The sequence below is a fragment of the Camelina sativa genome, chromosome 10 (assembly GCF_030686135.1).
Source record: "Camelina sativa cultivar CO46 ecotype springtype chromosome 10, ASM3068613v1".
Taxonomy (NCBI): Eukaryota; Viridiplantae; Streptophyta; class Magnoliopsida; order Brassicales; family Brassicaceae; genus Camelina; species Camelina sativa.
The window spans coordinates 27,144,486-27,158,477 of record NC_141889.1 but is presented as its reverse complement, the minus strand read 5'-3'; the positions used below and the strand labels follow the sequence as shown (position 1 = coordinate 27,158,477).

Genomic DNA, 13,992 nt, shown 5'->3' with positions numbered 1-13,992 from the left:
TATTCAATACACCCATACAACTCAAATAATTTAAAATAGTAAATTCAATATACTCCCCGAAATTAAGTTTAGCACTCATAGCATTGGTAACTTTTATCACCAATTAGTATTTTCACTAGAGTAGTGAGAATTTACAATCATTGTAGCCAGGTGTGTATAAAACTACAATATTAAAATAAGATATGCTACCTCATTATTTTTCGATTATAAATTAATGTGTTGCATTCTTGTCACAAGAGAATTGAGACAATCTAATTGTAAAGTAACTGAAATATCCTTATTTAATAGTACATCATGTTACATAAGTGAGTACAATTTTTTATGTTTATAAATTAATTACAAGAGACATAAAAGTATGTATTTTACAAACAATAAATTAATTTTCAAATAAAAATTCATAACTAAAGCCACAAGAACAGCATATGAATATATTTGAATCTGCTTTTTTGTTGAGAACAAAATCACCCACACAACGAATCTTGCATAAATAGCAAACCGGCCGAGAGAGACGATTGTTTGGAAGCAAATCAAATGACCCCTTGTTAGCCATCACCAAACTGTATCCTGGTCTTGAGTGTATTAGATCTTTAAATACACATTTAGTATGAAGAGTGGAGCCACATTCATTGCATTTGTAAAACCAAATCTTTGAATATACTTCCTCTTCGCATATCTCGCAACAATATGTCACATTCACATTATTCTCACCATAGCATAAGGAGAGAGGGTGATCATCGTACTTGTGTCTTACAAATGTGGGTAAAGTTGCGCATGTGAAGCATAAAATGCAGCCACCACAATCATATGTATGCTTGCAACGTAGAAAAAAACGACAATCCGAGTTACAACCTTCACACGTCGAGTAAAACAAATTAAAATATAAAAATAACCAGTGGGGATGACTTTCATGTTTAAATGCGTCAGAAATTGACGCACATCGCACATCAATGCTGAAGAACGTTGGGTTTTCAGTAAAATATGAGAAATCTGTGTAAAAACGCTGAAAACCTTCAATGCTGAGGAACGTGGGGTCTTTTTCAGGAAAATATGAGAAACCGGTGCAATGACGCAGACAAGCAACACAAAAAAACAGGTTGTTAGGGTTTGCGCCATGCTGGCTTTTGGCACACAACGTAAGTTTTTGTGTGCTTATCTCGTGTCTTTTCTTCAGAGGGAGATTAGCGCATGCATTATGCAGAATAAAATCACATTGTGTACATTTGTAGCACAATTCAGAATAAAAAGGAAGAGTGCATGCATCGCAATGTTCTCTTGGTTCTTCGAGTCTTGAGGAAGATAATGAAGCCTTAAGATGGTGTTCATGGCTAAAATGTTTTATTAGCTCTTGATCTATCACTTCGAACAGTTTGCTTTCTTCTTTTTCATCTTCTTCGGGTACGCCTTCAAGTTCTCTCCCATCCCAAACTTTTTTATTTGTTGCACATTTTGAATGAACAACGTAAGAACAAACTGAGCAAGAATATGCTCCATAGTCTCCATTAACATGCTCATAGCATACCCCACAAATCCACTGCCCATTGGCAAGAGAAGAAACATGAGAGATACGATGGTCATGGCGGTTGATGCATATAACCCGTGGTAGGAAGATGCATGCTCGATGGATTATGAAACAACATTGAAGACAAGGGCACGGGTATTCAGTACTACACAACCCACATGCATCACAAGTGAAGGGGAGTTTTATAGTTACTTGGAAGAGTGCATGGTCATGCACCTTTGTTTGATCAAAGATCAGAGGTGTTCTCGCACAAGGGATACATATATTAAAAGAACACTTTGAACAGTGATAAAGTATCTGAGGATACCTTTGGGTTTCACAAAGACGACATAACTCTTTGTAATAGTCACAATTTATGACCTTGAGAGAGTGTTTATGACGAGAAGGCAGGTTAGTGATGAGGCATTCCTCGTGGATACAAAACGAGCAGCAATCACACTTGTAGCCTTGCTTGTTGTCATGGTGATCTTCGTAGCACGCATAACATTTCGATGAGAATTTTGTATATTTTAGAGGAGATTGACATTCGTGGCATTTTCTTAGATCCATTATTGCGATGTTGGAAATTTCTTCTTACCTTTTTTTGGGACAAAGTTTCGTCTTTTCTTTTCACTGTGGTCTTTTTCTTTTGCGGGAACTTTTTGTATACTAAAAAGAAAAATGAGAGAAACAAGATCAACTAATGAATGATTCTCTTACATTACTATACTAATTCTAGTGGATATTTATAGTTTAATTTTACTTGAGTTGGAATATTAGATTACCTATTTGATACTAAAACGTAAGGAATATGTTTTGTAGAAAGAAGAAAAAAAGAAAAAAAACAAGATCAATATATGAATTATTCTCTTACATTATAATAGCTAAATCTAATCAACATTGGATTTTATAGTTTAGTTTTACACTTTTACTTGAATTAGAACATTAAATTACTTATTTGATTCTTTTTCTGGTATGAATTTAAATTTTATTCAAACAAAAAGCTTGTGGATTAAATGCATCCTTTTGTAGGTTTATAATGTTTGAAAAACAGTGGGTAGAAAACAAAACAAAGCATCACATCGATATGAACTGTCTAATTGAAGGCTATTAATGGTAACTATTAGAAGAACAAACAAAAAAATGAATAAAAAGAACAAGACGGAATAAACAAATTTTGAAAAAGAAAGGAAAATATGTAAAGAGAAATAAAAAAATAAATGATAACCAACAAACAATAACAATAACTTTTAAAATATATTAAATATTAAATAAATCAAACTTCAATGAAAATACTAATACTACTTTCAATGTGTAAATAATAGATTTTACATTGGATTTTAGACTAAAATTTGTGAATAAAATTTATATATGTCATGTTAAATATTAACCTACAATAGAATTTTAAGAGTAACTTAAAAAAGGTTTATTTACTATATAAACATTATTTTACTATTCATACAATTTTCAAATAAAACTTTAAAATTAATTTAACATGAAATTCATATTAATTTTTTTTTTTGTCAATACATTGTGAAAATATGAAATTTTTTCTATTAGAAAATTGAAATATTATTCATAAACATAATTTGTATTTATGTTAAATAAAAATGAATTTTAATATTATATTTTTTTTCCATTTGTTCCTCATCAATTTTGTCGAAGAACATCTATTGTTCCTTATTTTGTTAGGAATGAAATGGAAAAAATTCTTACTTTTAAATGATAAAACATTTTGCGGAATGAAGAGGAAATCATAGTTCTCCTCGTTTTTTTCCTAAATCATTGTTACCAATTGGAGCCGAAGAGTTCTGTTGCGAACTCTACGGTCTATGCCTATTCGATAGTTAAAAGTAAGGAATAACTTTAAAGAAAAAGAGAATCTCTTTCGTTTACGGAAACAAATAATAGATTAGAACACTCATAGTTTATAAAAAAACTCTGATTTCAAAGATATCAATACTTTTTGTTTCTTAACTAAACATTAAATTAAATTAAAAAAGAATCCCGCGGTTAGTTGTCCAAACTGGAGGATAAGATTTTACAAATGAAGATTCAAAAAGAAGAGATCTCGACGCTCGAGCTACACAATCCGTCGTGAGGTTTGACATCCGTAGAATCTGAGGAAGTGAGAATAGTGGGAACACCGCCTTGAGCGCACTGAAGTCCTCCAAATGACTAGAAAAGGCTGACCAATCTCCAGGGCTATGGACCATCACAAATAGCTCCGAACTATCTGTCTTGAAGCGCTGACCGATCAATCCTCCAGAAATAATACATTCCATAGCCCACATCAAAGCATCCAACTCGGAGTGAAGAGGGGATAAGCTCCGTCGAATACACTTTGCACCTAATACTATAGTTTGTTCCGTAGCATTACAACACCACCATCCCAGACCCGAGAGAGAATTAGAAGCCTTCCAAGAACCATCAACCTGACAGCGGAGCGAGGGATCCTGCTCATTTAAAGAATTGGAGGGGACCAAAGTGGACGGGTTCAATGTATTTCCATCAATGGAGGAAGTCTCCTTCCAAGCCGTTTTATCAAATAAAGCTGGTCCAAAATATCAATTGGTTCAACCATTATGCCTTGGAAATTTTTTTATTCTGTTCCTTCCAGATCGACCATAGTAGCCAAGGAAGGTGGTGGGCTTGTTCCGGACCACCCAGCAAAGAAGCCGCCCTCCAGAAAATAAAATCCAGATTTGCATACACCGATTCGTAAGGGAAAGTCCCTGGCGCTACTAAATCCGATATTAACTCACAAACTTCACGCGAACGGGAACATTCAAAGAGAGCATGATTGTTTGTCTCAACCCCTGAATCACACCGCTTACACCATAAGTCACACTGGATACCACGGTAAGCAAGTAGGTCCAGGACATGATGTGTACCGGACGCGATTTGCCACAGAAAATGTTTAACCTTAGGGACTACCTTCACCGTGATCGAAGAGCTGTACAAGTAGGGCCATACTCAACTTCTTCATCCATCTCTCGGGCTAGTCGATATCCCGATTTAACTGAATATTTCCCAGACCTCGAGAAATGCCAAATCAATCGATTTGGTTGTGCAGACTTACTGACCGCCATTCCCCGAATGAGTTGGAGATATTCCGGATCCATAAACTCTTGTAGGATAGGCAAGTGCCAATCCTGCATAACAGTATTAATTAAGTGATTCACCATTAAATTAGGGTGCAAAGTCCGTCCTCTCCCATTCGTTGGGCGAGGGTACCGATCAGGTATCTAAGGATCTTGCCAGACCGATATATTATTACTTGAGCCTATCATCCATCGCATGCCTCTTTCCACCAAATACTTGGTCGAGAAAATACTTTTCCATCCAAAAGACAGAGAATATGGCTTCTTAGCCAAAAGAGGATGTTTATTCCGAAAATACCTACCTTATAGGACACGGGCGAGAAGGGAGTTTGGGAACTGAATTAAGCGCCAATATTGCTTAGCGAGTAGCGCATCATTAAATTGTTCCAGAGGCCGAAACCCCAGCCCTCCATATCTCTTATCATTACACAACTTATCCCATGCGATCCAATGTAATCCCCAAGTTTTGTCATTAGAGCTCCACCAAAATTTTGAAATGGCACTTGTTAGCTGAGAAGTTAAATCCTAGAGTAATTTAATTCAGGACATAACCTGAGTTGGCAGAGCCAAAGCCACATATTTAATCAATATCTCCTTACCACCTTTCGTCAAGTACTTTGCTGGACAACCGTTGACCCGGTCGTCCAATCGATCATTTACATAACTAAACACCTTATTCTTGGAACCCTCCAGACTTTCAAGGATACCCAAATAGGAGCCCATACCACCTTCCTTTGAAATACCAATTACCATTTTCAACTGGGTTTTAGTATGGTCGGTAACTTTTTTCCCAAACATAATAGAAGATTTTTCGAGATTAACTTCTTCTCCTGAAGCTTTACTGTAGTTCTCAATAACATCCATAACAGCTTTACACTCCTCCTCCTCTGCTTTACAAAAGTAAAGACTATCATCCACAAAAAATAGGTGAGAAATAATGGGACAATCTCGGGCTAATTTGATACCCGTTATTTTATTTTCCCGTTCTGCTTTCTTAATATTAGCAATCAGTACCTCGGTACAAAGAATAAAAAAATACGGTGATAAGGTATTCCCTTGGCGGAGACCCCTCTGTGGGAAAACAGAACCCCGAGGCTAACCATTAAGAAGGACATGATAAGAAACCGAGCGCACACACCACATTATCTATGAAATCCATCTACTATCAAATCCAAAGCAGTTCAATACCGCTTCCAGGAAATCCCATTCCACTCGATCATAAACCTTACTCATCTGTTTTAAAGGCCAAATAATCAGATTGGCACCGTCGGTTAGTTTTTAAGCCATGAAACAATTTCTGCGCAATCAGGATATTATCCGTTATTAATCTACCAGAAAACAATCGCCGACTGAGTTTCCAAAACGAGAGAAGGTAAAAACTTCTTGAGCCAGAAACAAAGGATCTTTGAGATAATCTTATAATTGACGTGGCAAAGACTAATTGTATGGAACTCCGTCATCCGCTGAGGTTTATCAATCTTTGGAATAAGGCAAATATTTGTTTCATTTAATCTATGATCAGATTTCCCCGAGTGGAAAAACTCTCTAACCAAAGACGTCAAATCTTCTTTCATAGATGACCAAAACCTTTGATAGAATAGCGTCATCATGCCATTCGGCCCTGGTGTTTTCTCCGAGTGCATAGCGAACAAAGCCTTCCTAACCTTTGCCTCAGAAATATCCCTGGTTAACACTCTATTCATTTGATCCGTAATGAGTGGTTGAATTTCGTGCACCATCTCAGAAAAATACCACTCCCATTGGCATGTTTAAATAGATCGGTGAAATACTCTGTCGCAATATTCTCCATACCCGAATCCGAGACAACCCAAGTATCATCTCGGCTAAACAAACCAACAATCCTATTCCTCACTCTCCACTGCTTAGTAGAGGCATGTAAATATTTTGTATTCTTAACGCCTACCTTTAACCAGAATTTCCTACTCTTATGTTGCCAATAGATCTCCTCATCCTGATAAGCCTCCTTTAATTTACATTTGATATCCTGAATCTCTCCATTGAGATCGAATCATCCATTTTTGCATCTTGTAGGGCCGACCACCTTCAACAAAGCAATACGAGAAGGACCCGTAGGGACATTATTTTTTTCCCACCAAGAAATAGAATTCTGATAATTCTTAATTTTGTCCACAAAGACTGGAACCCAGAAATGTTTTGTACGATTCCATCCTGACTCCATTGTACCATTAAGCCCCTCCTTACCAAGCCACCTCTTATCAAAGCGGAAAGTCCTCGCACGCCTCCTATTCGAGATCGCACATGACACTAATATTGGACAATGATCATAGCCGATCATATCCAAATAATCGACCTTTGAATGTGGGAAGAAGCAATGCCAGTCCTCATTACCAACCGCTCAATCTAACCGACACCGTACTATGTGATTATTGCGTATATTTTTGCGCCAAGCAAATTGATTTCCATAGCATTGGAATAACAACATCCCGCAATGCCTCGGAATGGTTGTAAACGGTAGGAACGAAGAAATCGGTCTTACAGGTCCACCTCTTTTTTCCTGATTTCCAATGAGTTCATTTAAATCTCCAATCATTAACCAGGGATCCTTCCTTAAGGAACTTGATCTTTTTTTTTTTTTCAAACAACTTGTTTCCATTCATTTATCCAAGAGAAAACAAAGTTCAAAGAAGTCATGCGTACAAAAGATAATAAGACTTGAAACAAAGTAGAAATACCATACAATGGCAAACACAAAAGCTACACAAAGATAGCTAAAGTAGTTCGACGAGGTATCCATGAGAGCTTGTAGACCACGGTTTGTCGAAGAATCATCCACATAGAAAGAAGTAGACGAAGCAATGGTCATAGTCAATAGACTAAGTGATGTTGAAGAGGGTTCCAAGCCAAGGTTCTCGTTGCATGAGAAGGCTGAGCTAGATTTGCTCAATGGCAAGGAGGGTTAGACTGGTGTTGTCGTCAGTTGGGGTTGGAGTTAAGAGGTTGAGAAAGCTTTGGTAAGCGCCACTCCAAGGAGTCCTGATCATAATGCTGTGATTTCTCAATCTATTGGTAACATGAATATCAACCTCAAGAGTGTTGGATAGTTCTTGCTTGGGTTCGATATTTAAAGGAAACATGGGAATAAGATTGAAGAGGTTTCTGTAATCACCACTCTATAGAAATGAGATCATAATGCCAATAACCTTCCATCCTTTAACATATCTAGGATCAAGATACAACAATCCAAATAGCCTAAAACTTAGATTAAAAGATGAAGTACTAGGGAATTTGCATTCGACCAAGGTTTGGGAAAGACAATTGCCAACCCATCACGATGAACACGATATAAGACTTAGTCAGAGTCTTCGACCAGTCAATTCGTTGTATCAGTAAATTCAAAAATATGGGCAAAGCAAAGGTTCAAGAAGCACAGACCTGAGCCGAGAAGAGGAACGAGTTGGATTGCAACTTTTTTTGGTGAGCCAAAGATAGAGGCCACTAGGCCCAAATGAAACCATCCTAATAAGAAAAACCCTAGGTTTCTTTTGGTTTGAGTAGATCTGTCGTACACTATAGTCGACATTATCTGAAGTGAGAAAGAAACATTCGTCGACATTTTTTTGTGTGTGGAAGCTGCTTGGAAGTTTTATACAGGGCGAGATCTAGGATTGTTTGGCAAAGCAAGGAGATAAGGCTCCGATTTTTTTAAGATAGAGCATCGTTTGGAATGTAGAGTTGATTTCGACTTTGATTTGAGAAGAGGGTAAGGTTGGATGGAGGCCGTTGGAGACCACCTCCATCCTCTGAATCTAATTTGTGCGCAGTCGTCGAGAACCATCAAATGATTAGGTTTTAGAGATGATTGAGAGGTTGGCCAAAGACGAAGTAAAAAAAAAATAAAAGATGGATAGTAGCAGAAGAAACAATATCTCGGCGCCGACAAACAAGAGCTTAGCTGGTGTTGGAAGGGGAGGTCAAGCTTTTTTCTTCGATATATGTGTCTGGGAGTGTTTTTGTAATTTTATAAACGGGTTTCCTGTCCCATCATGGAATCAATCTTTAAAATATTAAAACTATAACAATATTGAAGTAACCTATTATACGATGCCAAACATTGATACATTGGTTAAAAAATTATATGTTGATGAAAAAATATATTGCAGCTAGCTAACTACTGCAATTGTTACAACCAATATATATCAACCCTATCATGTGGAGAAATTTAGTTTATAATCAACAACAAATGTAACATATGAACAAGAAAGAACTAAGTAGCTTTGTAATTGAGCATTGAAACATGTAAAAGCTATAAAAGTGAATCACAAGAGGTACTAGTTATGATCTATATCGATCTTTCCATATTCTTGATTTCTAAAGTCGTTGGTGTATTTAGAAGTTAAAAATCATATTTTATGTTATGCTCTCATAGATAGAAGGTCCATTTGGTAAAGCTTCCCGAATTGATGAATCAACGCGTAGAGCATCGATTAAACTTATAGTATGTAGTTCTCAAGCTTTGACAGTGGGCCTGATCTGGACGCACTGGGAGATATTGGAAGCAGAGACATTTAGCAATACCACTCAACTATACTAAAGAAAAAGATGGGGAGAATGTTAATGGATCTTGAGGAAAAATCCAAGCATCAAGAGAATCAAAAGAGGCAAAAAAGAAGATGTTAATGTAGATTCAACACAAGAGATCACAAGGCTGAAGGATGTGATTTACATCTTGACATTTGAATTGGACAAGACGAGAAAATTAAGTATGGAAGCCGAGGCATCTTTGTGAGAGGAGTTGAAGGGAATCAAGGCTGAAGGATTTCTATATTCTATTTTTAATAATTCCTTTTCTTGAAGTTTCTTTTTATTAGTTGGGTTAGGTTTTAACTAAACGCTTGAGAGTCGGTTTGTAAGGAGCTGTATCTATAGCCTCGTGATTTCAATAAGAATTCATCTTCCAAACAATTAACGTAAATCTCTAGAAAGAGGCTTGGGTTAAAAGGAAGTTAGCTTTCAAGCTCTTTGTTCACTTTTTTTTCTTAGCATAATCTACGGGGGTTACTACAAGGGCTAAGGCTAAGGCTCTTTGTTATGATTGTACGTTATCTTAGAAATGCCAAGAAGATGTAAAACCAATATTCTCAGAAGTCATAAGAACCAATTCCTCTAAAATTATTCCCTTGTTGTGCATATTTTTCCTTTCACATCTTCTTAGTCCGTCTTCAAGGTAACTAGTAAGATGATACCCATGAGTGAGAATTGATGCCAAAGGGTTAATTCCCAAAATGATCCAATGTTAACTTCCGACTTATGAAACAACTAGATAGATTTTCCCCCAAGTATCTAAGATCATTGACGTATTCAGTGACCTATTCAGTGATCTTGCAACATACCATGATCTCAAAACTGGCTTTAACTCTCTCAAATAACAGCAAAAGGGAGGAGTCTTGAAGGGTTTCAGAATTCTGATTCACTTTAGAAGCTTTTGATTCCTTTTCCATACCCAATATTCCACACTCTTTGCTAGATTGATGATTAAATTAAACAGAGTAAATAACTCAAGTGCGAGACTTAATCTCCTTCTAAAAGCATAATTGGGTAAGATAAAGATGTGTGTCCTTGTGGTCGTCACTCGTCATAATAACTCTTGTTCTTACCTTGTATATATATATATATATATATTTTTTTTTTGGCAAAAGGTTTAAATACTTGCCTTGTATGTTTTCTTGTGTTCTTCACAGTTTCTACCAGCGGCTCTAAGTTCGTCACATATATTGTTGTTGACACAAAATAAACCAACACATCCAAAGCGGTTTACATAAACGATATAGCTAAACCATGATATTAGGAGGAATGAACCATTATAGGTATTATTATTATAATTGTTTTCGATAAAATGTGAATTATATTACTAAAATGGAACATTGTTATAAAAAAAAGCTCGTGCAATAAACTTCTGTGACAAAAGAAGGTGAAAAAACAATAGTAAACTGCAAGAACTAAGGCAAAACGATACTTAGAAGAAAATAGGAATGGGTGAACCATTGAGTGAGGAGACAACTACCCTGAAACATTTTAGGTGTTATTGACTTATTGGTACTTTTGAGATCGAGCAACCGAGCCACGAGGGATCCATAAAAGAGAGAGAATATTCTTCGCAAGCTCATCGGCCGCTCGGATGATTTGAGCTTGTCAGTTATTGAACATTCAGCCAAGATCAGCTTTCACATCATTAACCCAAGTGGCGTCGGTACAACATGTAATTAGGTCACTTGCATGTTGTTCTTGGACTCTGAATGAATCTGTTGTTGTGGCCATGGTGGTTTTATGATTTATGCTTGTTGCCATTCCTTAACCCTTAACACTGCTAACATCAGGGCTTCTTCCTGTTTCTTACTGAACACTAGATTATTCTGTGAAGTCCAGATGGTCTAGAAAATCCATGGGAACAATGGTCCTTCACCAATACCAGTTGGGGGGAGACACATCAAGCAATTCAACACCATGATTCCTGATTGGGTTGAAGATACTTGTTTTGGATCAAAAGTCTCCTTAAAGGTGGCTTGTTTCCAAATTTTTCTCGCAAAGGGGCAGTGGAAGAAAAGGTGAAGCTCAGATTTATTGGCTTGGCAATGTGGGCAGAGGATTGACTCATTGACTAGCTGATGCGAAAGATTATCACCCACTGGTAAGGCTTTCTGAGCTGCCTTCCAGAGTAGCATCTTTGTTTTTGGGATGATTTAAGAGACCAAATGTGAGTTTTCCATTTAAAAGGAGACGGAGTAGGCTGAATAACTCTTTCCACTACAACGTCCTCTTTTGATTGCGCTTCAAAGTAGCCAGATGAAACATGTATTTTTCTATCTTAACCTATGAATGGATGGATGATAACAAGCAAACAGACTTAGGCTAAGATGATCAATAGGATGCAAGGTGTTTCAATACCCTTATGTAGTTGTAGCATAAAGGATGTCAATCCATAAAGAGTGTGATATGTAAGCAGTCAAGACATGATCAATGCATTCAAGTTAAGCCAAATATCAAGTTGATTTGGGTTTTGTTTACTACCAACCTAATGACAATTATGAAATGCATAATGTAAACTACTTAGAACAGGAACAAAATGCAAGGTAAACAAAGGTAAACAATGCTGAAACTAGACTAAACAGTGGCAATAACTAGATATGAGCAATGAAACAAAACTATAAAGATGCAGAACATAAGCATAAAGTAAATAGAGTGAACCCAGAAAGAGCTCCATCAAGCACTCAACCGTGTGTGTGGTCGAGTGGCTAGGTCGAGTGGAGCAATACGAAGAACATAAGCAATTTTTGATAACTTAAACAAATTGAAAAGTAATGAAACATGACTAAATGCAATAACAGACAATCAATAAGCAAAGTAGGCTCCTAGAGATGGATTCATGGGATGGTCTTCAAGCTATGACTATCTAAACTGGTCAACAAACCTCAATCAACATGAGCTATCTCTTGACAATGATCTTAAAGACTTACTAATCCACTCTCATGACAGAAGTAATCAAGTTTAGACACTCTTAGACCTAATTCTAATTAGCTAAGACATGAACAAACAAGCATTAAAGACCCAAATCATTATTTGTCAAAAACCACCCTAGACAACTAATCTCTTAGGCTAGGCATAGTAATCTCTAGTATTAGCTTTATCTAACAACCTAAACATTGGTGTGATGCAAGGAAGCTTAAGATCTGTTCTTACCCTCTCAGATATAAGAACAGCTTAGAGAACACCTAATTTGGAAGAGGTTTATGAACAAACAAGCTTGACCAGTCTAAACAGTCATAACCCTAAACCAGCCTAATCCATCTCTAGAACCCTAGCTCACTACTCAGATGAACAAGACATGATAATGATGAACACAAACCCATAAAATGATGAAACTAGCATGATAAGATAGATGAGATAAAGATCTACAACTTTATATAAAGAAACAAACTCAGATTCTCAGCACACAGAAATTATAGACACTACAAGAAAACATGAAAATAACGACTGCACTATTAGTTGCTATTTAGTCGCTAAACAGTGTTTTACGACTAAATAGCAACTAAAACTTGTTTTCATAAATCGTTAGTCGGTAAGAAATTTTAGTTGTAAATTAGTCGCTAAATAGCGACTACGTTACGACTAAAGGTCGCAGTCGTAAGCATAGTCATAATGTAGTCGCTAAATTTAGCGACTACGTAACGACTAATTTTACGATTACGAACATTAGTTGTAACATAATCACCAAATTTAGTGACTAATTAACAACTAATTACCGACTATAGTTGTATATACGTATTTATACAAATTTAGTGACGCACTCTGACTTGATTGAACCGCCATTTTCAGCTTCTAAGCGAGCGAGATCTAAGTAGATAAAGAAACAGATCTGAAATGTTTAGGTCTAATAGTTTTTTCGAGAAGTCATAGAGATAAGGGGGAGGTGAGTAGAGAAAGAAGAATTACCGGCATTTTCAAATTGACGGGACGTGGAAGACGACAAACGGAGGTTTGGCCGGACAGAGTCATCGCGATGAGAGTGAGAGATGATTTTTTTTTCCAAGTGTATTGTCGAGGAATGGAGGCACAGATCTAGTGTACGTTTCTTTGTTTGTTGATTTTTTCTTTTTTTTTGTTGGCCAAATTTTGAATCATATCAAAACTCAAAGTGATACAAAAGCCTTTAAGGCCCAAACTAAATGACTAGTTTTAGGTTTTTTTTTGTCAACAATTAGATTTAGATTTTAAAATGACTAATTTAATAAATTTTATAAGCAAATAGTTTTTGAAAATATTAAATTATATGTATACACTAAATAGTTTTAGATATAGATTTTATTTTATACACATAATGGTTATATTTTGGTTAAATGGCTTACAATTTAATTTCTATATACTATGCATTATAAAAGTTTAAATTTAAGTTATAGGATTTAAAGTACAGGGTTTGGGGTATAGGTTTATGATTTGGGTTTAAGCTTTGAATTTATGATTTATGAATTAATTTCTAAGATTTAGAATTTATGATTTAGGTTTTGAAGTTTAGTTAAGGGTTTGGGTTAAATTTTGAAAATTTAGATTTTCTTAATTAGCGACTGATATGTGACTTCTTAGCGACATTTACTATGAGTCCAATATTAGTCCAATATTACTCGCTAAATTACGACTAAACTAGCGACTACGATATGTAGTCGTCAAAAAACGACTGATATACAACCAAATATATGTAGTCGTAAAATAGTTGCTAAATAGTTGCTACTTAGTCGCCAAAAATGACGACTACATATATAGTTGCCAACTGTAGTCGTAAAATCCATGTTTTTTTGTAGTGAGAGTTTAAAATTTGTGAAAATCTAGAGAAAAACAAGAACAAAAGTGATAAATGAC

The 13,992-nt window shown here is 36.0% G+C and overlaps 2 protein-coding genes and 2 pseudogenes across 2 annotated transcripts; 1 reads left to right on the top strand and 3 right to left on the bottom strand.

Annotated features, from left to right (window-relative positions):
• Window positions 1-376: 376 nt before the first annotated feature.
• Window positions 377-2,192, bottom strand: LOC109126902 (uncharacterized). Its single transcript, XM_019230808.2, has one exon. The coding sequence runs from the start codon at window positions 2,066-2,068 to the stop codon at window positions 377-379; it is 1,692 nt and encodes a 563-aa protein (XP_019086353.1). The 5' UTR covers window positions 2,069-2,192.
• Window positions 2,193-3,492: 1,300 nt separating this feature from the next.
• Window positions 3,493-6,341, bottom strand: LOC147937457 (uncharacterized). Its single transcript, XM_087468814.1, has 5 exons — window positions 5,935-6,341; window positions 5,155-5,509; window positions 4,461-4,653; window positions 4,162-4,317; window positions 3,493-4,052 (listed from the first exon to the last, which is right to left on the bottom strand). The coding sequence occupies exons 1-5, from the start codon at window positions 6,339-6,341 to the stop codon at window positions 3,493-3,495; spliced, it is 1,671 nt and encodes a 556-aa protein (XP_087324940.1).
• Window positions 6,342-7,173: 832 nt separating this feature from the next.
• LOC147937456 (uncharacterized) lies at window positions 7,174-7,910 on the bottom strand (annotated as a pseudogene).
• Window positions 7,911-13,805: 5,895 nt separating this feature from the next.
• Window positions 13,806-13,992, top strand: part of LOC147937455 (18S ribosomal RNA) — a pseudogene marked incomplete at both ends in the record, with an annotated part of 957 nt that continues 770 nt past the window's right edge.

Excerpts from the sequence above, each read along its gene's own strand:
- LOC109126902 (XM_019230808.2), bottom strand. The coding sequence starts at position 2,068 with ATGGATCTAAGAAAATGCCACGAATGTCAATCTCCTCTAAAATATACA.
- LOC147937457 (XM_087468814.1), bottom strand. The coding sequence starts at position 6,341 with ATGGTGCACGAAATTCAACCACTCATTACGGATCAAATGAATAGAGTG. Across the intron at positions 5,510-5,934 it reads CAGTCGGCGATTGTTTTCTG|TCTTTACTTTTGTAAAGCAG; the intron begins GTAGATTAATAA and ends TGTGGATGATAG. Across the intron at positions 4,053-4,161 it reads GGCGGCTTCTTTGCTGGGTG|CTTTATTTGATAAAACGGCT; the intron begins GTCCGGAACAAG and ends ATTTTGGACCAG.